At 37.0% G+C, this 24,758-nt stretch overlaps 1 protein-coding gene across 2 annotated transcripts in view; it reads left to right on the top strand.

Moving 5' to 3' along the window:
* CCAR1 (cell division cycle and apoptosis regulator 1) overlaps positions 1-24,758 on the top strand; it is a 55,792-nt gene extending 31,034 nt beyond the window's left edge. For both annotated transcript variants that reach the window (XM_060034896.1, XM_060034895.1), the window contains exons 16-25: positions 1,727-1,912; positions 6,765-6,956; positions 9,974-10,213; positions 10,603-10,714; positions 17,879-17,961; positions 18,369-18,515; positions 19,369-19,489; positions 19,718-19,903; positions 20,437-20,642; positions 21,982-24,758. In XM_060034896.1, the coding sequence (XP_059890879.1) occupies positions 1,727-1,912; positions 6,765-6,956; positions 9,974-10,213; positions 10,603-10,714; positions 17,879-17,961; positions 18,369-18,515; positions 19,369-19,489; positions 19,718-19,903; positions 20,437-20,642; positions 21,982-22,041 (1,533 nt within the window). In that variant the 3' untranslated portion in view covers positions 22,042-24,758. The remainder of the gene's footprint in view (positions 1-1,726; positions 1,913-6,764; positions 6,957-9,973; positions 10,214-10,602; positions 10,715-17,878; positions 17,962-18,368; positions 18,516-19,368; positions 19,490-19,717; positions 19,904-20,436; positions 20,643-21,981) is intronic.

Raw genomic sequence — 24,758 nt, 5'->3', positions numbered from 1 at the left:
AGTTGATCTCCCCATGCAATGCAGCTGCTTCCCACTAGCTGTCTATTTTACATTTGGTAGTGTATATATGTCAATGCTACTCTCACTTCGTCCCAGCTTACCCTTCTCCCTCCCCATGTCCTCAAGTCCATTCTCTACGTCTGCATCTTTATTGCTGTTCTGCCCCTAGGTTCATCAGAACCTTTTTTTTTAGATTCCATGTATATGTGTTAGCGTACGGTATTTGTTTTTCTCTTTGACTTACTTCACTCTGTGTGACAGACTCTAGGTCCATCCACCTCACTACAAATAACTCAATTTTGTTTCTTTTTATGGCTGTATAATATTTTATATATATATGTGCCACATCTTCTTTATCCATTCATCTGTCGATGGACACTTAGTTTGCTTCCATGTACTGGGTATTGTAAATACTGCTGCAATGAACATTGTGGTACATGACTTCTTTTGAATTACGGTTTTCTCAGGGTATATGCCCAGTAGTGGGATTGCTGGGTCATATGGTAGTTCTGTTTTTAGTTTTTTAAGGAACCTCCATACTGTTCTCCATAGTGGCTGTATCAATTTACATTCCCACCAACAATGCGAGAGGGTTCCCTTTTCTTCACACCCTCTCCAGCATTTACTGTTTGTAGGTTTTTTGATGAAAACTTGTATTACTTTTGATTATAAATATAAGGCATGCTTATTTTAAAAATTGGTGTATGCATAAAATATTGAAGAAAAAAATTTCTCAAGCCTTTCATTCAAACACAGCTTTTCTTTAAAATTCTATGCATTTATATATGGAATTTAAGAAAAAACAAAACTGTCATGAAGAACCTAGGGGTAAGACAGGAATAAAGACTGTGTCCTACTAGACCTACTAGAGAATGGACTTCAGGATATGGGGAGGGGGAAAGGTAAGGTGTGACAAAGCGAGAGAGAGGCATGGACATATATACACTACCAAACGTAAGGTAGATAGCTAGTGGGAAGCACCCGCTTAGCACAGAGAGATCAGCTCGGTGCTTTGTGACTGCCTGGAGGGGTGGGATAGGGAGGGTGGGAGGGAGGGAGACACAAGAGGGAAGAGATATGGGAACATATGTATATGTATAACTGATTCACTTTGTTATAAAGCAGAAACTAACACACCATTGTAAAGCAATTATACTCCAATAAAGATGTTAAAAAAAATTCTATGTATTATTTTCCATTATATTTTCTGGGTACAAGCTGGTTGGTTAGTTGGTTGTTTGGTTCTAATCATGTTGTGTAAAAAAGTTGCTGTCTCCTTTTCAATTAATAATAGAGTTTCACATGTAATTATTTTTAAATGTTCTATACTGTTCCATTTAGTTGATGTACTGCTTTTTTTTCTTTGGTATTACCCTTTTATTGGATATTTAGATTCTTCACTTTTTTGGAGGAAGGGATTATGACAAGGAATGTATCCATATAAAAAGTTTCTTTCTTGTGTTTAGGTTATTTCCTTAGGGTAAATTCGCAGAAATTAGAATTTCTGGGTCAAAGAGCATTAACTTCTTCAAAGCATCTTAAAACATGTTGCAAATTATTTTCAAAAAATACTCTGTCGGTTTGCATTTTCACAAACCTTTTTATGAGCTGTACAACTGTCCCTTTCACCAAAATTTAAAAAAAAACCATACAGAAGATCATTGCACAGCTCCCTATTTCACTATCCTGTTTTCTTTTTCTGTGTTTTTATGGTGTGTATATTTAGGTAAATGATCTCCGAAAAGAATTAGAAAGTCGAGCTCTTAGTTCCAAAGGGTTAAAATCCCAGTTAATAGCCCGATTGACAAAACAACTTAAAGTAGAAGAGCAAAAAGAAGAACAAAAGGAATTAGAGAAATCTGAGAAAGAAGAGGAAGAGGAGGATGATAGGAAATCTGAAGATGATAAAGAGGTATATACTCCTAAAAATACCCTGTACCCCTTTGTAAGCATTTTCTTCTCCCACCCCTTCAGCCGCTGGAAGCCACTGATCTGTTTTCCTGTAGTTTGCCTTTTCCAATATATCATGTAAATGGAATTACATAACCTTTTTAGTCTGACCTCTTTAACTTAGCATGACGCATTAGAGATTCACCCATTTTATTGTGTTTCTATAGTTTGTTCCTTTACATTTCTGAATAGTATTCATAGTATCAGTGTATCACAGTTTGTTTATTCATTCTCCACTTGAGACACAGTTGAGTGATTTCCAAGTCACGTATTTTATTCCTCCCTCTTAAAAATGAATAATAATGTTTTAGATATAAAAAATGAAATGAAATTTGGTGGACAAAGCCACTAAGTTCAGAGATGGAGTTCTAGTGAAGTGCTTCTGTGAGAATTGTGCTGCTTTAAAGCTGTGCGTTTGATTGCATTTCAGTCCTTAAGACTCAGAGGCTGTTTATTCACTCCCATTTATGCCTCAGTCTTATGCCCAGAAGAGTAACTTATGGATGTTTTCTGAATTTGAAACATGGGGATATCAGAAGTGTGTTACAACACCAGTAATTGGATAAACTGACATTATGTGTTTCCCGATGGAATGCATTGTGAAGTATACGTCATTATTTATGAAGTATTCCTGCCGAAAATGTTTTACGTTAATCTAATTGTAAGAAAACATATAAATTTAGAATGTACGAAATTCTACAAAGCAGCTTGTCTGAACTTTCAAAAAATGTCCATGTAATGAAGGAAGAAAAATGGTTTAGATTACAGAAGGTTAACAAGACATGACAACTGAATGCACTGAGCAAAACTTGACTGGATCCCGGATAGAGGGGGAAAAACCATAAAGAGTATTTTTGGGGTAATTGGAGAAATTTGATTATGGATGTGATATTAGATAATGAGGAACGGTTAAATTTCTTGGATGTGATAATGATTTTGTAATTATGTAGGAAAATTACCTTGTTCTGAAGAGATGCATGATTTCTTATTTTACTATATAAGTTATATTTATTTTTATAGTGAAACTGTCTCAGAGTTGGCCAGCAGGAGGCCTTTCAAGTTGTCTTCTGTGTTCTTGGAAATGTTCTTGTCATTTTCTGAGAACTTTCTTATTTTGCAGCACAATACAGTGTTTTAGTCTCACCGTGTACTATCCCTGCCCTATTACTGAAATCAGCCATTTCCCCAGCAAGTCCTGGTATCTTTTAGTGAAGGATGGTACATCATATTTACTACAATAAAGTCATAAGTTTGTACTAATATCTCCAATTCTACTCCAACATCACAGAGTTCATTCTGGTTTTCTCTCTTTCCATGTATCTTAACTCCTTTCTCCAATAATGAGAAACATACCTTCTATTATACTTAATATATTTGCTTACTTTCTCAGTTGTCCATCATACTCCCTCTCCAATTTGAATATCCTCACTCTGCTCTCATTCCCTGCCCTGTGCTTTCTCTGTATGGATACCCTCCTTGCTTCATTTGGGTTTCAATTCCTGGTAACTGGGCAGCTCATCTGCTCTGGGCCATTGTAGCACTCCTTCCTCACTGCCTCCATCCCCTGTATAGACACCTGCTTTGCTTGTAGGAATTGCTTTAGAACTGAATTGTTCAGGACAGGAAGAGCAGAAAAAGAAGGCAAAGAGTTGATTTTCACTTTTTGATGTTAGTGGCCTTTGGTGCTCAAATCCTAGATGCATTGATTTATTGGGGTTCAAAAATGGTGATATCATAATTCTTATTCTGTGTTCACCTATTCCCCTCATCTGCTGTTTGGTTACCCAGGTGGTACAGGTTTGCCTTTTGGTAAATTCATATAGAAGAAGGCAGGATCAATACTTGATTCTTCTCTTTCTTTCTTTTTAAAATATAGAATATTAGGACTTCTTTGGTGGTCCAGTGGTTAAGACTCTGTGCTTCCACTGCAGGGGGCATGGGTTCAATCCCTGGTTGGGGAACTAAGATCCCACATACCACATGGTGCGGCCAAAAAATATTTGTGTGTGTGTGTGTGTGTGTGTGTGTGTGCTGCTAAATCAAGCACTATTTTTGTTTGTTTATCCAGCTTTCATGAAAATGCATTGGTTCCCTGCCATCTTCAGGTGGTTACCTGTTTGTTTTTATTTTATTTCTTTTTTTTGGCTGTGTTGGGTCTTCGTTGCTGCTTGAGGGCTTTCTCTAGTTGCAGTGAGCAGGGGCTACTCTTATTGCGGTGCGCGGGCCTCTCATTGCGGTGGCTTCTCTTGTTGCGGAGCACGGGCTCTAGGTGCACAGGCTTCAGTAGTTGTGGCACACGGGCTTGGTAGCTGTGGCTCATGGGCTCTAGAGTGCAGGCTCAGTAGTTGTGGCACACGGGCTTAGTTGCTCTGCGGCACGTGAGATCTTCCTGGAACAGGGCTGTAACCCATGTCCCCTGCATTGGCAGGCGGATTCTTACCCACTGTGCTACCAGGGAAGTCCAGTAATCGTTTTTTGGGGGTTTTTTTACATCTTTATTGGAATATAATTGCTTTACAATGGTGTGCTAGTTTCTGCTTTATAACAAAGTGAATCATTTATACATATACATATGTTCCCATATCTCTTCCCTCTTGCGTCTCCTTCCCTCCCACAGTAATAGTTTTTTATTTGTTTTGTTCCCTTGCTTTTGTTTTCTTTAAGGAATTCTGATGTCTTGTATTGACCTTTTTTGCTTCCTCAACATTGGTCACTTTTTCTTGAATACTTTTCATTTCTTTTTGATTTTTAAGATTTCCACATTACCTTCTGTTCTTTTAAGGCATTATCTCTTGAGTTTATTTTCTTTTTTATTCCTTCTAGTTTATTTTTAAATTTCTGAAACTATCTTTTCTGATTGTTCCCTAAATTCTGTCACCTCATTTTCTTTTTGTGTTTTTTTAGATATGGACCCTTCTTTTTTTTTAATGTATATATTTATTTATTTATGGCTGCATTGGGTCTTCGTTGCTGCGCACGGGCTTTCTCTAGTTGCGGCGAGCGGGGGCTTGTTGCGGAGCACAGGCTCTAGGCGTGCGGGCTCAGTAGTTGTGGCTCGCAGGCTCTAGAGTGCAGGCTCAGTAGTTGTGGCGTACGGGCTTAGTTGCCCCGCGGCATGTGGGATCTTCCCGGACCAGGGCTCGAACCCGTGTCCCCTGCATTGGCAGGCGGATTCTTAACCACTGCACCACCAGGGAAGCCCTGGACCATTTTTAAAGTCTTTATTGAATTTGTTATAATATTGCTTCTGTTTTTTTTTTTTTTTTTTTTTGATGTTTTGGTTTTTTGGCTGCAAGGCATGTGGGATCTTAGCTCCCTGACCAGGCATCAAACCTGAACTCCCTGCATTGGAAGGCAAAGTCATAACCACTGGACCACCAGGGAAGTCCCTGTCACCTCATTTTCTACTTCTAAAATTCTTATTCATGTTGTTCTTTCATATCTTGTAACATTTTCTTTTCCTTTTTTTAATATTTATTTATTTGGTTGTGTCAGGTCTTAGTTGTGGCAGGCAGGCTCCTTAGTTGCGGCTTGCCGGCTCCTTAGTTGTGGCATGTGAACTCTTAGTTGTGGCCTGCATGTGGGATCTAGTTCCCTTACCAGGGATCAAATGCAGGCCCCCTTCATTGGGAGCACAGGGTCTTAACCACTTTGCCACCAGGGAAGTCCCTGTAACATTTTCTTAAAGTCTTTTAGCACACTTTAAAATAGTAAGTTAAGATTTTTATCTGCCTTTTGGCCATGGCTTTCTGGCCCACTTTCATTGTCTGCCAGAGATGTGATTCTGCTCCTTGTTCTTTTTTTTTTTCTAATAATAACTTTGGGATTTGACCTCAGTACTTTTCTACTGCTCGTGTTTATGTGAATGTAGTTTGCCTAAAGTTTATTAGGCGATTGCTTCAGATAGCTTTTCTAACTTCACAGAGCCCTGTGTTCTGTTATTTTCTTGTTCTGTCAAAAAATATGGTGGCTTGCTGAGATTTCGATCTTTATTGCCCTCTATCACTTTTTATCTGGACCTTCTCCTCCCTTGTCTCTGTTGTCCCTGTCCGGCTCACTATTGATTTTGTTCTCAGAAGTTTCTCCTCATTGTGGGGCCCTGTGCTGGAAGGATGCCCTGGTAAATCAGCTTTGCAAGTTCATAGGTAGGGCTAGAATGTCTGGGCCCTTTTAGATCTTAACACTGACCCCTTGTATACCCTTACTCACTTATTCCTATTTTTAGCTGCTATTCTTAAATTTACCTGCTGTGCTTTCCATTGCCTGATTATTTTATGGTTTTCCTGTTCTTAGATCCAACAGGCAACCTCGTTGCTTCCTTCTGCTTCCCCACACACACAGATGTCAGTAACACATAGATGTTGGGGTCTGCTCACTTGTATATTGGGGTTTGTGGGGATACCTTATCACCTCGTTTTGTTGTGCATATACATAGATTTTGGTTTTGGTATCTAGATTATTCTGTCTCTTTTTAAATGTGAGGAGTCAGGTAGACCCACAAACTATGTTACCACCACTGTTTTCCCAGAATCTCCTGATTTATATGATGTTAATATAGGTTTGTCGGGTTTTTTCCTCTTTAGAAGGCAATTTCTTATGCTGGGAAATTGAAAAGAAAGAGAATTAGGAGCCATAAAAGCTGCTGTCCTCTTTATTAAATTTGAACTTTGCTCCCTTCTTAGCCCTTAAGGTTGATATTATCATCGTAAGGAGTCATAGAAATTTGCCCTTTTTCTTTACATATGGTATACATTTGGTATGTATACATAATGTACATGCAGGTTTAACCATTACTTAAAATTTCAAATATGTAGGAAGAAGAAAGAAAACGTCAAGAGGAACTAGAACGCCAGCGTCGGGAAAGAAGATATATTTTGCCTGATGAGCCAGCCATTGTTGTACATCCAAACTGGGCTGCAAAAAGTGGCAAGTTTGATTGTAGCATCATGTCTTTGAGTGTTCTTTTGGACTACAGATTAGAGGATAATAAAGAACATTCATTTGAGGTAATGTTTTAAGTTTGAATTGGGATCCAAATAAAGTTCACACGTTGGTTAATATATCTCTTAAATCTCTTTTGAGTGCCTCTTTCACTGTTTTTGTTTTTTGTATTTTCCTTACAGTGTATTTTTTGGGGAAAGAACAACCAGATGATGTTCGCTACAGACTTACTTTTGCTTATTGCATTCCTGTGATATGGTTTAAATGTTCTTCTGGCCTCTCTATTTCCCATAAATTGATATTTGGACCTAAAGTCTCAATCCGGTTCAGGTTCAATTATTTTTTTCCCAAGACTACATCACAGGTAGTGGTGTAGTGGTGTGTTCTTTTATCAGGATATTGGGAGACATACGATACAATAATCTCTAATTGCTTCTGTTGGGAATGTGGTAGCACTTTATTATTTACTCTAGAATTAAAATACCATTTAGTGGGATTGAAACTTTTACTTGTGATTGATTTAGGTGTAAGATAAAATAATTAATGTTTATATTTTCAACATAAATCTGTTTCTTTGTACCATTACTTTAGAATAGCTTTACAACAAACAGTTCATGTCATTTTTCAAAACAGTTGAAATGCACTTTCATCCCTAAGTAAGTGATTGCTTCATTCTTTAAACAAAACAATGTAAAATATCCCCAAATATCAGTTTTGTAAATAGCCTGTACAAAATTATAATTGTGTTCAATTATTGTATCTTATCAACATGTCTCACATTGTGTTATTTGATAAATTATATCGTAAAAATCAATCATACCTACTTGACCCAGGAGGCATTGGTAAGATAAAAATGAAGTGCTTAGACTAGAGACATTTGCAAACAAATATAGAGGACTACTGAGGCAATTAATAAACATGAAATGCATGTTTATTGGTCTTGGAATAAACTATGTTATAATATTAACATATCTATATTTTTTGAAACATTGATAATTCCGGTAAGCCAGTGACCTTAAACATTATATACAATGTGATTTTATTTTTATTACCAATTGCCATAAATTTAACTCTTAACAGTGCCTATCATGTAGTAATCATTCAAGAAGTAAATAAATGAAAAAAATAGTCTTTGGTATTACTGCTTAAAAAGTATATACTGTATACCTAATGGATGCTGTAAAAGGATGCCAAATTAATGCTGTTCGGTGGAAACAAGGTGATTTAGGAACGCCCTCTGCTAGCAGAATGATCCTTTATTTTTCTTCCTCTCCACCTAACATACCCCCTTGGTTAGTTTCCTTTTAATCTATCATTAGAATGTAAGTCATTTTGGTATATGAATTTAAAAGAAATTATTACTAAGAAAAACCGTATATCAATAATAAATAAATTTTTGACTGATTTAATTTTAATGCTAGGTGTATCTTTGTCTTTCACTGCTTGTAGATGAAAAGAGATGTAGAATTAATACTTATCTTCTAGTTACTTCTCTAGGTTTCTTCCAAGCTAACACATTTTAATTGCTTTTTTGTTTGTTTGTTTTTTGATTATTTATTTATTTTTGGCTGCATTGGGTTTTCATTGGTGCACGTGGGCTTTCTCTAGTTGTGGCGAGCAGGGGCTTCTCTTGTTGCGGAGCACAGGCTCTAGGCGCACGGGCTTCAGTAGTTGTGGCACGTGAGCTCAGTAGTTGTGGCTTGCAGGCTCTAGAGCGCAGGCTCAGTAGTTGTGGTGCACAGGCTTGGTTGCTCCGCGGCATGTGGGATCTTCCCGGACCTGGGATCGAACCCTTGTCCCCTGCATTGGCAGGTGGATTCTTAACCACTGCACCACCAAGGAAGTCCCTTAATTGCTTTTTATTTGAGTAATAGAGATAGAAAAGTCTAAGAAAAATATGTGACTCTTGCTATTTACTTACACAAATGGAGATTTTATTTAATTTTTACATTAATGATTAAGAGAAAAGAATTCTCAACATCTTAATGGTCATTTTACTGATAATAGATTTCTTTTTATTTAAAATGTATAAAGATGGCATGAATGAAAGAAAAATAGATTGTAAGATCAATTATAGTTTTAATACATTGTATATTTCTTTCTGATCAGGAAAATAGTCTGATTGAAGTGTTTTACCAATTATACTGAACACATTGCCCAAAATTACATATTTTAGAACTGTTGTAACTATTTCAAGTTCTAGACCCTTTTAATCTGTTGAATGCAATTTCCTTAGATATATTTACATAGGGAATTCCCTGGCAGTCCAGTGGTTAGGACTCAGTGCTTTCACTGCCTGGGTCCAGGTTCAATCCCTGGTCGGGGAGTTAAGATATCCTACAAACCATGCGGCATGGCCAAAAGAAAGAAAGAAAAAAAGATATATTTACGTAGGCTATTTAGTATATAATTTTAGGTTCATGAATGTATTAAAGCTAATTATCCCTGGATCCTTGCATAGTAATAATGCTTACTCCCTACTCAAGAGTTTGATTTGGTTTCCCCTGCGTGGAATGCTCTTCTGAGTATCTATTTAATGGCTCATTCCCCTTGCTGCCCTCACATCACTTTTCAAACGTCACTTGATCAAAAAGGCCATCTCTGGCGCCTCTCCCTTGTTACTCTCTGTGCTCTTATCCTGCTTGTTTTTCTTATAATTCAATGTTGATTTGATTATTCCACATTTTGTCCCACTAGATTGTTAGCTTATGAGAGTTGGGATTTTTATCTGCTTTCTTCACTGCTGTATCCCCAGTGCCAAGAACAGTCCCTGGTACATAGTAGGCATTTCATAAAAACTTGTTGAGTACACCTCATGATAAATGTATATGATAAAGTAATGCAGTTATTATTTTTTGTAATATTTGGCCCAAAGTATACCAAACATAGTATTTATATCTTCAGGAGAGTTTTTGAGGATTTTGAGGCTACTCAGCATCATTGACATCAATTATTATAATTTTATTGTTACTGCACATTAATTGTCAGATGTGACAGATTATCATTTGATAAATTACTGATTTGCTGGATTTGTTCAATATTTCTATTAAAGTTGGCTGGGTTACTGTTTGTCTTTTTATAGGTTTCATTATTTGCAGAGCTTTTCAATGAAATGCTTCAAAGAGATTTTGGAGTCAGAATATACAAATCATTATTGTCTCTTCCTGAGAAAGAGGATAAAAAAGAAAAGGAAAAGAAAAGCAAAAAAGATGAGAGAAAAGATAAAAAAGAAGAAAGAGATGATGAAACTGAGGAGCCAAAACCCAAAAGGAGAAAATCAGGCGATGATAAAGATAAAAAAGAAGATAGAGATGAAAGGAAGGTCTGTAAATATTTCCAGGACCAGCAACCGGGTTTAGTTTCTAATTAGTCTTCTGGAGTGTAACACATAACAATGAATTCCATCAGAATAGTAAAATGTAAAGGCCAAACTAAAAACTTTTAGTGTATTATTAGAAATTTAAGTCTTTGAATTAAGCCTATATAAGCATCTGTAACTAGTTTTCTGGTACTTTATTCTTTAAGGTATATAGCATGATGGTTTGATTTATGTACATTGTGAATGGTAGTTTATTCTTAAAGTATATTATTGTTACAAGATATTTACAATGTGATACTATTTCAAGTAAATTTAGTCAATTTAATGTTTTTCTTTTAGTCATTTGATGTTTGGTGAGATCTTGCTTAATTTTAAGACATTTTAAATTACAGAAAGAAGATAAAAGAAAAGATGATTCTAAAGATGATGATGAAACTGAAGAAGATAATAATCAAGATGAATATGATCCAATGGAAGCAGAAGAAGCTGAGGATGAAGAAGATGGTATGATTCCAATTTATTTTCCCTTAGGATGAAAAATACAATTTTTGTTTGGGGACTTTGTATCACTGAAATCTATAATTATTTTTTAGACTAGAAACAGTAAAATATTCTCTAGTGAAAATATGTTAAGTATTGTTTTACTAGTTTTTAGGTGAGACGATTGTTTTAAGAAATGTTATTTTTAACTATCATATGTTCCATATATAATTAATGGTAACTCAACTTGAGGGAAAAAAAATTTCCCAAACGTGGTGTTAAAATGTGTCATGAAAAGGTATAATAGTCTTCCTTGTTTCATAGAATATAATCTTCTTCAGAAAACTAATTAATTATGAAGACTGTCATACAAGCAAAAGAGTACATATAGCATATAGAGTTTAAAGACTAATAATAATAAGCACCTGTATACCTATCACCCATGTTTTAAATAACAAACTTACCAGTAGTAATGATATTCAAAATACTTTACTAGTCATAGATGCCAGCCCTAAAGTACTTATGGAGTACCACTGAGTACCTGTCAGTTTCCATGTAGATTTGGGACTTTTTTTATTATTATTTATTTATTTATTTATGGCTGTGTTGGGTCTTCGTTTCTGTACATGTGCTTTCTCTAGTTGCGGCGAGCCGGGGCCACTCTTCATCGCGTTGCGCGGGCCTCTCACTGTCGCAGCCTCTCTTGTTGTGGAGCACAAGTTCCAGATGCGCAGGCTCAGTAGTTGTGGCTCACGGGCCTAGTTGCTCCGTGGCATGTGGGATCCTCCCAGACCAGGGCTCGAACCCGTGTTTCCTGCATTGGCAGGCAGATTCTCAACCACTGTGCCACTAGGGAAGCCCAGGGACTTTTTAACAAAAAAATTTTTTTTTTTTGGCGGTACACGGGCCTCTCCTGCTGCGGAGCACAGGCTCCAGACGTGCAGACTCAGCGGCCATGGCTCACGGGCCCAGCTGCTCTGTGGCATGCAGGATCTTCCCAGACTGGGGCACGAACCTGTGTCCCCTGCATCGGCAGGCGGACTCTCAACCACTGTACCACCAGGGAACCCCCCCAAATTTTTTTTTGAGGTGGCAAAATCATAAGAGTTTTTTTGTTTTGGTAGTACATATCTTTGAGGATTATTACTACTTAAGGTGTTTTTGGTTTGCCTCTACATTTTTTCTTTCTACGGCAGCATTTTATTTTTCTTCTAATTGATGAAAATATTCAGACATAAAAGAAGTTGAGAGAATAGTGCATTGAATACCTTATATCCCACAGTTGATTCAGTAGTTAATATTTTATCTTATTTGTGTTGTCTGTGTGTTTGCATGTGTATGTTTCTGATCCATTTGAAAGTAGGAATTCTTCAACTTGCCTAAGAAAATACATTCTCTTAATCACAATTCCATAATCACCCCTAAGAAAATTAACAATAATGTCATACACCATCTATTGATGCCATCTAATGTGTAGTCTTAATTGTTCTAATAATTCAGTAGCAGTGATATAATATGCATATATCCGTATTTATTTTATCTTCATTACCTGCTCTGCTCAATGAAGATTAGCCCTTTTTTCGGTTTTTTTGGCTGTGTTGGTTCTTCGTTGCTGCGCGTGGGCTTTCTCTAGTTGTGGTGAGAGGGGCTACTCTTCATTGTGGTGCACGGGCTTCTCATTGTGGTGGCTTCCCACTTTGTGGAGCGCGGGCTCTAGGCACGTGGGCTTCAGTAGTTGCAGCACGTGGGCTCAGTAGTTGTGGCTCGAGGGCTCTAGAGCGCAGGCTCAGTAGTTGTGACACACTGGCTTAGCTGCTCTGAGGCATGTGGGATCTTCCCGGACCAGGGCTCAAACCCATCTCCCCGCGTTGGCAGGAGGATTCTTAACTGCAGCACCACCAGGGAAGTACCAAGATTAGCCTTTTTTACAGTCCCATTTTCTCTCCCCCATCCTCCCAGTATTGTTTTATCACTGCTTTTGTTAAATCACTGAACAGTGTTCTCATTATTTTATGTCAGAATGTCCTAGCTCTCATCCCTTAGTTGTCTTCTTTATTCCTTTTCTACCACATAACTCCCTTGGTGGTGGTCTCTTCCATTCTCCCAACTTTAAGTACAATCTGCATGTACTGACAGTTCTCAAATCTATATCTCAAGTCAGACTTCTCTTATTCTTCTATATCAGCTGCCTGTTTGTCATCTCCACTTAAGTTATCTGACATTTCAAGATAAACATGTCTAAAACTGAACTCCTGCTTCCTTTTCACCATAAAGAAAACAAACAAAAAAATCCTCTACCTTCTGCCTTCCCCACCTCTTTTGATGGCAATCCCATCCTTAGAGTTGTTCAAGCTAAAATCTAGGAGTCATCCTTGACTCTCACTCTCTCTCTCTCTCTCTCTCTCTCTCTCTCTCTTTTTGTCATATTCCATTTCCAGTCTATCAGGAGGTCATATTGCCTCTATCTTCAAAATATAACCAGAATCAGACCATTTCTCAGCAGCGTCACTGATCTAACCTTAATCCAACCCATGTTGTTTCTTGCCTGGATTATTTTAATAGCCCCTTATACTGGTTTCCCTGCCTATCCCCTTCCTCTAAAGTCTCTTTTCAGTACAGTTGCCAGAATAACCTTTGTATAATTTAAGTCATTTATTTGTTCAAATTCTTACAGTTGTTCTCCATTTCACTCTATGAAAAAAGCCACAGTGTTTACAATGACCTGTAAGACCCTACCATATCAAGTCTTTAATTTTGTCTCTTACAACTCTTTGCACTTGTTCATTGCACCTCAGTCACTGGGACCTCCTTGAACCCATTATATATGTTCCTGTGTTAAGACCTTTGCATTGGCAGTTCCTTCTGCCTGCACACTCTCCTAGAGACCCACCTTGCTGACTCCCTCAACACCTTCAGTCTCTGTTCAGCTATCGCTTTCTCAGGGAGGTCTACTCTGCACCCTATTTAAAATTGCAGTCTCCTCCCCACCCCCACCAAAGTACACATTCCTGATGCCTCCTTATCCCCTTCTACTTATAGCACTTATAACCTAGTCTACTCTACTGTTTACTTAGTTTACTTATTGTCTGTCTTCTTTCCACTTGAATATAAGCTCTTAATAAGAAAGAGATTTTTCTTTATTTTCTTTGCTAATACATATTGGAAGTTCCTAGAACAACCTAAATATCCAAATAGGCTCTAAATAGATATTTGTTGAACTAATACCATAAACTGCAAAGCCAAGTAGGGTGGTATGATTATAGTTTTGGGTTTTTTTTGGTTTCCTTGGTATTTCTAATTGATGCTTGCTTATGTTATCATTTTTCCCCATACTTTGCATTTCATTATCCAATCAAGTTTCCAGAAGACCACTTTTTTCCTCATGGAAAAATAGAATTTGTGGTTAAAAATATATATATATATATATATATATATTTGTGTGTGTGTGTATATATAGTGCCAGTTAATGTCTAAAATGGTGTTGAATCTTCTTAGTAATCAGAGGAGCAAATAACAGTGAGGGTCTAATTTTTACCTGTCAAATTGATGAAACTTAAGTTTCTAATAAAAGGTAACATCAGTTTAACAGGGGTAAAGAGAAGATTACTTTCACTCTTGGGGTGAGTTTAAATTGTTGCACCTTCTCTGGACAGAAGTTTGGAAATGTTAATTAACCATATCCTTTCAAATACCAACACGAATATTTATTTCATAATTATTTATAAAACAAAAAACTAAAATCAGTCTTAATATTCAACAATAGGGAATTATTTAAATGCATTTTGACATAGACATGCAATTAAATTCTGTGCAGTCATTGAAAAAGAAGTTAGAGGATAGTGATGCGGAAAAAGATTACCAAATGGTTTTTATAGACATAGACAGCATGTTCCAAGATGAGCAAGGATTACTTGGATTGTTTTTTCAGCCGTGCTGTGTGGCATGTGGGATCTTAGTTCCTCGACCAGGGATGGAACCCGTGCCCCCTGCACTGGGAGCGTGGAATCTTAACTACTGGACCACCAGGGAAGTCCCTGGATTTTTTAAAAAATACTTTAAAAATACAGGTTTCAGGGGAAATGATTTCAAAAGTGACACCTTTCAAGTTAAATACTCAAAATAAGCTGGGTCATGTCTGTAAAATGTGAATAAATGAAAGGAGAGGTTTCTTAACCATTTCTTAACTGAGGAATCTGAGGCTCTTAGCACTAAATCAATTTACCCATGATAATAAAACTATAAAGCAGCTGAACCACTCTGTACTGTAGTTCATATATATATATGAAATAATTAGGTTCCAAGGACATATTATCTCTCTTTCTTTAAAACAGTTTATTTCTGTTCTAATACATATCACAAACTCACCCATTTTAAGTGTATATAATTTAGTTTAATAATTTAACAATTTAATAATTCCTAGTAACTTCATAGAATTGTGAAACCATCACTACAATCCAGTTTTAGAACATTTGTCTATTTCCTTTTTTTAATAACAACTTGAGATATAATTCACATATCAACCAGTTCACCCATTTAAAAGTATACAGCTCAGTTTTTTTTGTTTTTGTTTTGTTTTAATATGTATTTGGGTGGTACGCCGGTCTTAGGTGTGGCACGTGGGGTCTTCGTTGCCGCATGCAGGATCTTTTAGTTGCAGCATGCAGGATCTTTTTAGTTGCAGCTTGAGAACTCTTAGTTGCGGCATGTGGGATCTAGTTCCCTAACCAGGGATCGAACCCAAGCCCCCTGTATCAGGAGCGTGGAGTCTTAGCCACTGAACCACCAGGGAAGTCCCAACTCACTGGTTTTTAATATATCCATCCATCACCACAGTCAATTTTAGAACATTTTCATTTCCACAAAAAGAAATCCTGTACTCATTAGCAGTCAGTCCCATTTCCCCCCCATCTCCTCAGCCCTAGGCAAGCACTAGTCAGCTTTCCATCTCTATAGATATCCTGGACATTTCATATATATAAATAGAATCATGCAGTATGCAATCTTTTGTGACTGGCTTCTTTTCACTTAGCATAATGTTATCAAGGTTCATGTGTGTTTTATCATGTATATTCTATTTAATATAAAGTTTTCTCTGTATTGTTACTATTCGCGTACAACTTCTCCCTAAAGCAGTCTTTCCCAGAGTGTTCCAAAATACTAACAGGTATTAAGGTTAATAAAGTATACTGGGGTCAAATAAATTTGGGAAACTTGGGCTAAGCAAAGGTCTGCATGTTTTACTACAGAATTTCTTAGCTGCTTATGTATGTTGTGGATGTTCAAGAAGGGAATATAGGGCTTCCCTGGTGGCGCAGTGGTTGAGAGTCTGCCTGCTGATGCAGGGGACACAGGTTCGTGCCCCGGTCCAGGAAGATCCCACATGCCGTGGAGCGGCTAGGCCCGTGAGCCATGGCCGCTGAGCCTGCGCGTCCGGAGCCTGTGCTCCGCAATGGGAGAGGCCACAACAGTGAGAGGCCCGCGTACCACAAAAAAAAAAAAAAGAAGAAGGGAATGTAGTGTGAAATATTATAAATTTATGCTGTGTAATATTTCAAGGGCTAATTAACTCCTAGTGTTTACTGTATCTCCTATTTTATCAAGAAACCCTTTGTTACTTCGGGCTTTCTGATGGAGATCCATTTGAGAGATCCAGAAGCCTCTAGAAACAAAATTTCTCTTAAAATTGTTGACAGATCATTAAATATCGACAAAAAAGCTGTTTAGTTGTATATAATTCATGAAAGGATGATGTATTAGTTCGCTAGGGCTACCATGAAAGGTACCTCAAACTGTTTAGCTCAAACAATAGAAATTTACTGTCTTCACGGTTCTGAAGGCCAAGTCTGAGATGAAGGAGTTAGCAGGGTTGGTTTCTTCTGAGGGCTGGGAGGAAGGGTCTGTTCCAAGCAGCTCTCCTCAGCTCTTGTAGATGGCCATCTTTTCCCTGTATTGTCACATCATCTTCTATCTGCATGTGTCTGTCTAAATTTCCCCTTTCTGTAAAGACAGCAGTCATTGTATTAGAGCTCACTCTAATAACCTCATTTTAACTTGATTATCTCTGTACAGATAGACCCTTTCTCCAAATAAGGCAACATTCTGAACTACTAGGGGCTTAGGACCTCAGCTTTGGAACTTTAGGGGATAACAGTTGAACCCATAACAGATTTATTCTTCATTATTAGTTGAATAACAAGCTGTTAATGGTGCTTGACCTGAGGGCGATGGCTGAGGTCTTCAGGAACTGGGTAGCTTATGGATAGGTAACAGAAAGGAGTTTACTTTTTGTCAGTTTTCTGCTTATTTATTAAGAATAATTTATCGAATTTCCTATCTTTTTTTAAAATTTATTTATTTTTGGCTGCGCTGGGTCTTCGTTGCTGTGCACGGACTTTCTCTAGTTGCGGCGAGCAGGGGCTACTCTTTGCGGTGCGCAGGCTTCTCATTGCAGTGGCTTCTCGTTGCAGAGCACGCGCTCTAGGCGTGTGGGCTTCAGTAGTTGTGGCACGTGAGCTCAGCGGTTGTGGCATGTGGGCTCCAGAGCGCAGGCTCGGTAGTTGTGGCACATGGGCTTAGTTGCTCCGTGGCATGTGGGATCTTCCTGGACCAGGGCTCGAACTCGTGTCCCCTGCATTGGCAGGCAGATTCTGAACCACTGTGCCACCAGGGAAGCCCAAATTTCCTATCTTTTATCAAAGGACACATACATTAGTGTCAGCAAATCTGGGTATTAATACTGTTAGGTCTTCTTTATTAAGAACATTTCAATTCTCATATGTAGTTTTATTTTGCAATAATCCATCTGCAGTTAGTTTTACTATATTGGCTGTTTTTCCTTTTATCTTGTAGTAAATATTCTCTGCCCTGTTTTGTTTATGTTTCAGTTTTTTGTATAAAATTCATTCATGTTTGGGAACTAATTCCCCCAAATATTTATTGAATTGAGTCCTTGTATTTGAATCAGTAAAGTCCATTTTTTTCTTCCCTGTAGTTTCTTTATAAATTTCTTCCTGTTCTTATTCTTTATAATTTTCTTATAAAATCCAAACTGTTTTTAGTCGTATAATATTTCTTTGTTATTTTATCTTTTGAAAACTGATCAGTAATAGAAAAGTATTTTCAATCTGTACAGTAGTTGAAATTTTATCTATTAATGAGTCTTTTGCTGCTGTTGTATTTATTTTATAGATCGGGATGAGGAAGAAATAAACAAACGAGATGACAAAAGAGATATTAACAGATACTGCAAGGAGAGGCCCTCTAAAGATAAGGTATGTATTAAATACTGAAGTATGTTTGACATACATTATTATGTTTAATGTGTACAACACAGTGATGTGACATTTCTGTATAATACTGTATTTTTATAATATGATAATTTCCATTTCTTGCATAATCCAGACTTATTATTAAACATAACTAAGTGATGAACTTTATTGATCCTTGTATATCTATATATTACCACTCATCAGAATTCAGTCAGTTGTATTTTGGTATTTGTGGTTTTGTCAGATAATCAGTATGTCTTCTTTCTTCTCTGTACATAAATCAGATCAATTCATTTTAGCTAAGATGAGGTAAAGATGTTTGCAGATTTTTGGTATTATATGGACACAGTCTAATTTTCTCACTTATCAGGGGTAAAAATTATGTACTGTATCTTCTGCATTTTCTTTAGGAAAAAGAAAAGACTCAGATGATCACAATTAACAGAGATCTGTTAATGGCATTTGTTTATTTTGATCAAAGCCATTGTGGTTACCTTCTTGAAAAGGATTTGGAAGAAATACTTTATACTCTTGGACTGCATCTTTCTCGGGCTCAGGTAATCTATCTCGTGAATATTTAAAATTAAAAGCATGTTTAAGTAACTTTGTCTTTTTAGTACCTTTGACTTTTTGAAATATAAAAGCAATACAGGGACTTCCCTGGTGGTCCAGTGGCTAAGACTCTGTGCTCCCAATGCAGGGGGCCCGGGTTCGATCCCTGGTCAGGGAACTAGATCCCACATGCCACAACTAAGACCCGGTGATGCAAAATAAATAAATTAATTAAAAAAAAAAGCAATACAGGCTTATAGTAATACAGTTAAGCAATACTGAAATAAATAAAGTAAAAGAAGTTAAAAGTCTCTTCCTCTAGTTCCACTCCTTTGGTCTAATATATAAACTTCTAGATCCTTTTGTAAGCAACTCATATGTGTATATATATGATAGTTCCAGTTTTATAAACAACACATGAAATCATTCTAAACATACTGATGGACAACTTTTTTTCATTTAATAATATATCATGGGCATTCTACCATGAAAATGGAAACCCATTTTGTTCTTTTTCTTACTGCCTAGTATTCCATGGTATAGATGTGCCTTTATTGCCTTAACTAGTCCCAGTTGCTAAATGGCTTTCATTTTTTATAATTACAAGCTATGCTTTAATAAACGTGTTTGTACGTATACTTTATGTATTGACGTTTTTATCAGTTAGACTTTTTTTTAACAATTTTTTTCAAGTGATAATTTGATTTTAGGTTTATAGAGGAGACAGTTAAAAGCGTAAGTGCTCTAATTGAGTGGTAGTGGATACCTGAGATGCCATTGATGTTTATCATATGTGAAAATTAGAACACTGATGTTCAAGGAGAATCAAAAACTTATTTTCATCTTTTTAAATAACAGGTAAAGAAGCTTCTTAATAAAGTAGTACTCCGTGAATCTTGCTTTTACCGAAAATTAACGGACACCTCAAAAGATGAAGAAAATCATGAAGAATCTGAAGCATTGCAGGAAGATATGCTAGGTTTGAGTATATTATTTTAAGATCATGCCATTTTGTAACCATATTATTAATTAAAGAAGAAAATAACATAATAAAATATGGTATATTTTAGGGACTTCCCTGGCGGTCCGGTGGTTAAGACTCCATGCTTCCCCTGCAGGAGGCACGGGTTCGATCCCTGGTCAGGGAACTAAGATCCCACATGCTGTGTGGCGTGGCCAAAAGAATATGGTATCTTTTATATTATAGGAAACAGATTGTTACTTCCAACACCGATAGTAAAACAGGAATCAAAGGATGTGGAAGAAAACGTTGGCCTTATTGTGTATAATGGTGCAATGGTCGATGTAGGAAGCCTCTTGCAAAAATTGGAAAAGAGTGAAAAAGTACGAGCTGAAGTGGAACAGAAGCTGCAGTTACTAGAAGAAAAGACAGGTAAGGAAAAGCATTGGATATGAGGTACTTTTAACACTCTATTGGGATATATGTGTGTACACACGTATATACATACCTATACTTGTGCATATCCATACCTTGTTTTAGTCTAGACACATATGTAAGTTTACTTTTCACCATTTCTGTTAAAGGTTATAAAATTGCTTAGCTTTATAAGAATTAATCTTAGATCTTCATGTGCATTCTCAAGTTCGATTGTTGTTCTGTTGCATCCTTTTAATCCTCCCCGGTTCCACTTAGTCTTCATTAGTTTCTGCTACTTTCTCTAGTCTGTACAATTATCTTAAAATGGAACTTGGATTTAGAAGTAATACTAGGTAAAACTTAATTTAAATGAAATGAGTTATTACAGTGTGTTTTATAACTATTAAAATTGACACTTGTGGCCAGTTTAAAGAATTAGATACACTTTTTATTCTCCTAGCTTAAGTATTTTTAACCTCAGAGTTAAATTGGAAATTTTAAAGGGTAAGATGGTGAATTTGGTTTTGTTTTGTTTTGTTTTTTGACAGATGAAGATGAAAAAACCATATTAAATTTGGAGAATTCCAACAAAAACCTCTCTGGTGAACTCAGAGAAGTTAAAAAGGACCTTAGTCAGTTACAAGAAAACTTAAAGATTTCAGAAAACATGAATTTGCAATTTGAAAACCAGCTGAATAAGACAATCAGAAACTTATCCACAGTAATGGATGAGATCCACACTGTTCTTAAGAAGGTTAGCTGTTTTGTACCTTCAACATTTTCATAGTTTATTCCTTTTCTAAAAAGTCTATTTCTGGCAAATTTAATATTATTAAGCTCTTAGTGGCTTTTCTAACAGAAAATAGTGGTAGCATTCTGTCCTTCATTAGATTAGTCAAAAGCAATTCCCCAAAGATGGTATTTTCCTAGAACTTACTTCAGATGTCAACATGATTTATTTGTCCAGACTTTTTTTTTTTTTAATCTATTTTTGGCCGCATTGGGTCTTCATTCCTGCATGTGGGCTTTCTCTAGTTGTGGCGAGTGGGGGCTACTCTTCATTGTGGTGTGGTGGCTTCTCTTATTGCAGAGCATGGGCCCTATGCATGCAGGGTTCAGTAGTTGCAGCACGTGGGGTTCAGTAGTCGCAGCACGCAGGCTCAGTAGTTGCAGCACGCAGGCCCTACAGCACATGGACTTCAGTAGTTGTGCACGGGCTAAGTTGCTCTGCGGCATGTGGGATCTTCCCAGACCGGGTATCAAACCTGTGTCCTCTGCATTAGCAGGCAGATTCCTAACCACTACGCAACCAGGGAAATCCTGGTGTGCAGACTTCTTAAAAAGCAAGTTTCACTTGCATTTCTTTTAGAATCAGAGGTTGAGTTTGAACTTGAGGAAGAAAAGCCATTCACTTTTTTTTTTTTTTTTTTTTTTTTTGTGGTACACGGGCCTCTCACTGTTGTGGCCTCTCCTGTTGCAGAGCACAGGCTCCGGACGCGCAGGCTCAGTGGCCATGGCTCATGGGCCCAGCCGCTCGGCGGCATGTGGGATCTTCCTGGACCGGGGCACAAACCCGTGTCCCCTGTATTGGCAGGCGGACTCTCAACCACTGCGCCACCAGGGAAGCCCCATTCACTTCTTTTTTAAACCCATTTATTGGGCAGAGTTGAGAAACTTTTTGACACTATCAAAATTAATTTATTAGTATTCTTTGTCTCAAAAATATCTAGTAACTCAGTGCCCTTGTAAACTAACTTCAGTAATTGAGAGACCTTCCACCTCCTGGGTCTCACTCAAAGAACAAGAAGAAAAAAAAGAAAAACTACAGTGCAAGGAATATACTGCTGTTAGTAATATAGTCCTAAGAACCTCTAATTTCTTAGGATTGAGATGGCTTTCTCAAATACTAGAAGTCATTCTGCACAGAATTGAGAGATTTCTTTCCTACTCTCCCCTTCCCCTCACCCGGTTCAATTTTCCATAGATGGTGAAATGGGCTATCTGCAGTATCTCTGTTTAGTAATGATTATTATTTTTAAAGTTACATTTAAGAGAATTTAATAAAATATACTTTTCCTTTGTGTATTTTATAGGATAATGTGAAGAATGAAGATAAAGATCAGAAATCCAAGGAGAATGGTGCAAGTGTATGATACAATACATGTAGTGATGAAGAATGCTGATAAGTAATGTAATATATAAAATCATGATACAAGAATGTTTGAAAGTGATGCATGTTTGAATTTAGTAGTATAAATATCTGTTAGTTCAAATGATGTATAAAGTTTTATGAATGTGAGAGTCTTTGCTTTTGAAAATTGCTTGTAATTCCTGGCATCCAAATTATTAAACACTCCTTGAGTGAAATAATTTTGCATTGCAAAATGTTTTAGGATGAACTTTGTTATAGTTTTAACCCCAATAAAGTTCATCAGTTTAATTGACGGTAGTGTTCAATTACAAATCTCTTTTATTAAAAACCTAGACAGTTGTTATTTTATTTATAGAATTATCATTACTAGGGTTTTTTTTTGTTTTTTTTGTTTTTTTTTTTGCTGTACGCGGGCCCCTCACTGTTGTGGCCTCTCCCGTTGTGGAGCACAGGCTCCGGACGTGCAGGCTCAGTGGCCATGGCTCACGGGCATGTGGGATCTTCCCGGACCGGGGCACGAACCCATGTCCCCTGCATCGGCAGGCGGACTCTCAACCGCTGCGCCCCCAGGGAAGCCCTCATTACTAGTTTTTTAAAAAAAAATTTAGCCTTTTAAAATTTCAGTACGGGGCTTCCCTGGTGGTGCAGTGGTTAAGAATCCACCTGCCAATGCAGGAGAGACAGGTTTGAGCCCTGGTCCAGGAAGATCCCACAGGCCGCAGAGCAACTAAGCCCATGCGCCACAACTACTGAGCCTGCACTCTAGAGCCTGCGAGCCAGAATTACTGAAGCCCGCATGCCTAGAGCCCATGCTGGGCAACAAGAGAAGCCACCACAATGAGAAGCCCGCGCACCACAACGAAGAATAGCTCCCCGTTCAACGCAACTAGAGAAAGCCCGCGGGCAGCAACGAAGATGCAATGCAGCCAAAAATAAATTAAAAAAAAAAATTTCAGTATGAATCATAAAATAGGATTCTGCTTAAATTTTGCAAGTTTTTTGGACCACACTTTTTTTTGTTACTTGTCCTAAAATCCTCTCCAATTTTCAGTCTCTAAAAACATTTATTAAAAATTTAACTCATCCAAACGACAGTACATCAAAAACTAAGAAAATAATTGTTAATTGCCATTGTTATTATATATGTTAGGCTTTACATAAAACACATAGTTTTGGTGTTAATGTTAACTGCTTTCAATTAACTGTTCTAGTTTCCCAGAATAGCACCTATATTACTTTTAATTTTGAGGGTTTTTTTTTTTAATGCAGTATATGTCAAATGTACGGTCTAGTACCAAGCCAGTAGATGTCAGTATGATGCCTTAAGTTAAGCCTTCCTTAATTAAAAATAGTTTGTTTTATTAGTCTGTGTATTTCCTTCAGAATTTTAGATACATAATAGTTTGTTAACTATTGAGTGAAAAGGTAGGAAATGTGACATACTCTAAAGCACTGGTTCTCAACAGGGGGTGCATTAGCCCCCAGGAGACGTTTAGCAGTGCCTGGAGACATCTGTACCCTTCCCACCAAGGTGAATGCCACTGGCATTAGGTGGTCGAGGCCAAGGATTTGGCTGAATCAACTGCTTTGTATGGGACGGCCCCCCGCAACAAAGCGTTGCCCAGCCCCATATGTCAGTAGTGCCCTGCTGGAAAAACTCTGGTCTAAAGGAGTACAGGGTTAAAAATGACATGTCTTTGAGATAACACTAGTGGAAGCTGAATTGCATCTGTAGCAAATATCAGGTTTTCTGTATGTAAATAACCCTCCCTGGAACGTTTCACTGTCGGAGAATTATATAGTATATTAGGGTTTTTATATTTTATTTTGCTAGAATAATGATTTGGTGTTCCAAACAGGTTAATATGAGAATGTAAGTGCCCTGTTACATGTATCTTAAGCTGAATGGAATCCACGTAGCTCTTACTAAGAAATAGATTAAAATACTTAAAATTCCTTCAAACCAGTTTTTTTTCTTTTTACCTTAAGTTGCTCTTTCTGATTGTAATGGTTTGTTGAACTTCTCTGAGGTTGAATTACTGATTGACCCATAATTATACAGTTACTGTATAAATGTTTCTCTATCTTTTAGGTAAGATAAATCATTATAGGGTAGTTAGAAAGTTTTTTCCTCCGAGGAAAATCCTGGAGATAATCTTTTAACTAAAAAGACAGTGAAGAATATAGTTCTTTAATACAGTGTGATTTTTGAATGAGAAAAATCATTATAAAGTCTACCTGTCAGACTTATTTTTCCCAGAGATAGTTAAATGAGAATAATATTGGGAGAATGGAGAAAAAATATAAATCTTTCCATTATATTATTACTTAGAGGTAAATTACAAGTGGAAAATGAGTAAGCTAGGGGGGAAAAAAGTACATATAGAACAATTGGTTTTAGTGAAAATGAGGTAAAGAGAACCTGTTTTTGTCTTTCTATAAACTGTTTTGGATTTTCATTCAGAAGTAAACATGCGGTCTGTTCTTATATTCTATCAGCTGACATTGACCAAACCAAAAAAAACTTAATCAGATAACAAAGTAGGTCTATGATAACATTTAATTTTGTTTTCCCATTTTTTTAATGTTCTGGATGCCTGTTTTTGTATTTCTAATACTCATTTAAGTCATTTTAAGACAATGAAATTTTAAGATTTTAATATTTCTTTCTGACTATTGCCTAAGTTGTAGAAAATTACTCCTCAAAATGTAACAGCA

This window comes from Delphinus delphis, chromosome 16, assembly GCF_949987515.2.
Source record: "Delphinus delphis chromosome 16, mDelDel1.2, whole genome shotgun sequence".
In the NCBI taxonomy this organism is placed as follows: Eukaryota; Metazoa; Chordata; class Mammalia; order Artiodactyla; family Delphinidae; genus Delphinus; species Delphinus delphis.
Note: the sequence above shows the minus strand (reverse complement) of the source record. Positions and strands in the feature narration are given on the sequence as shown.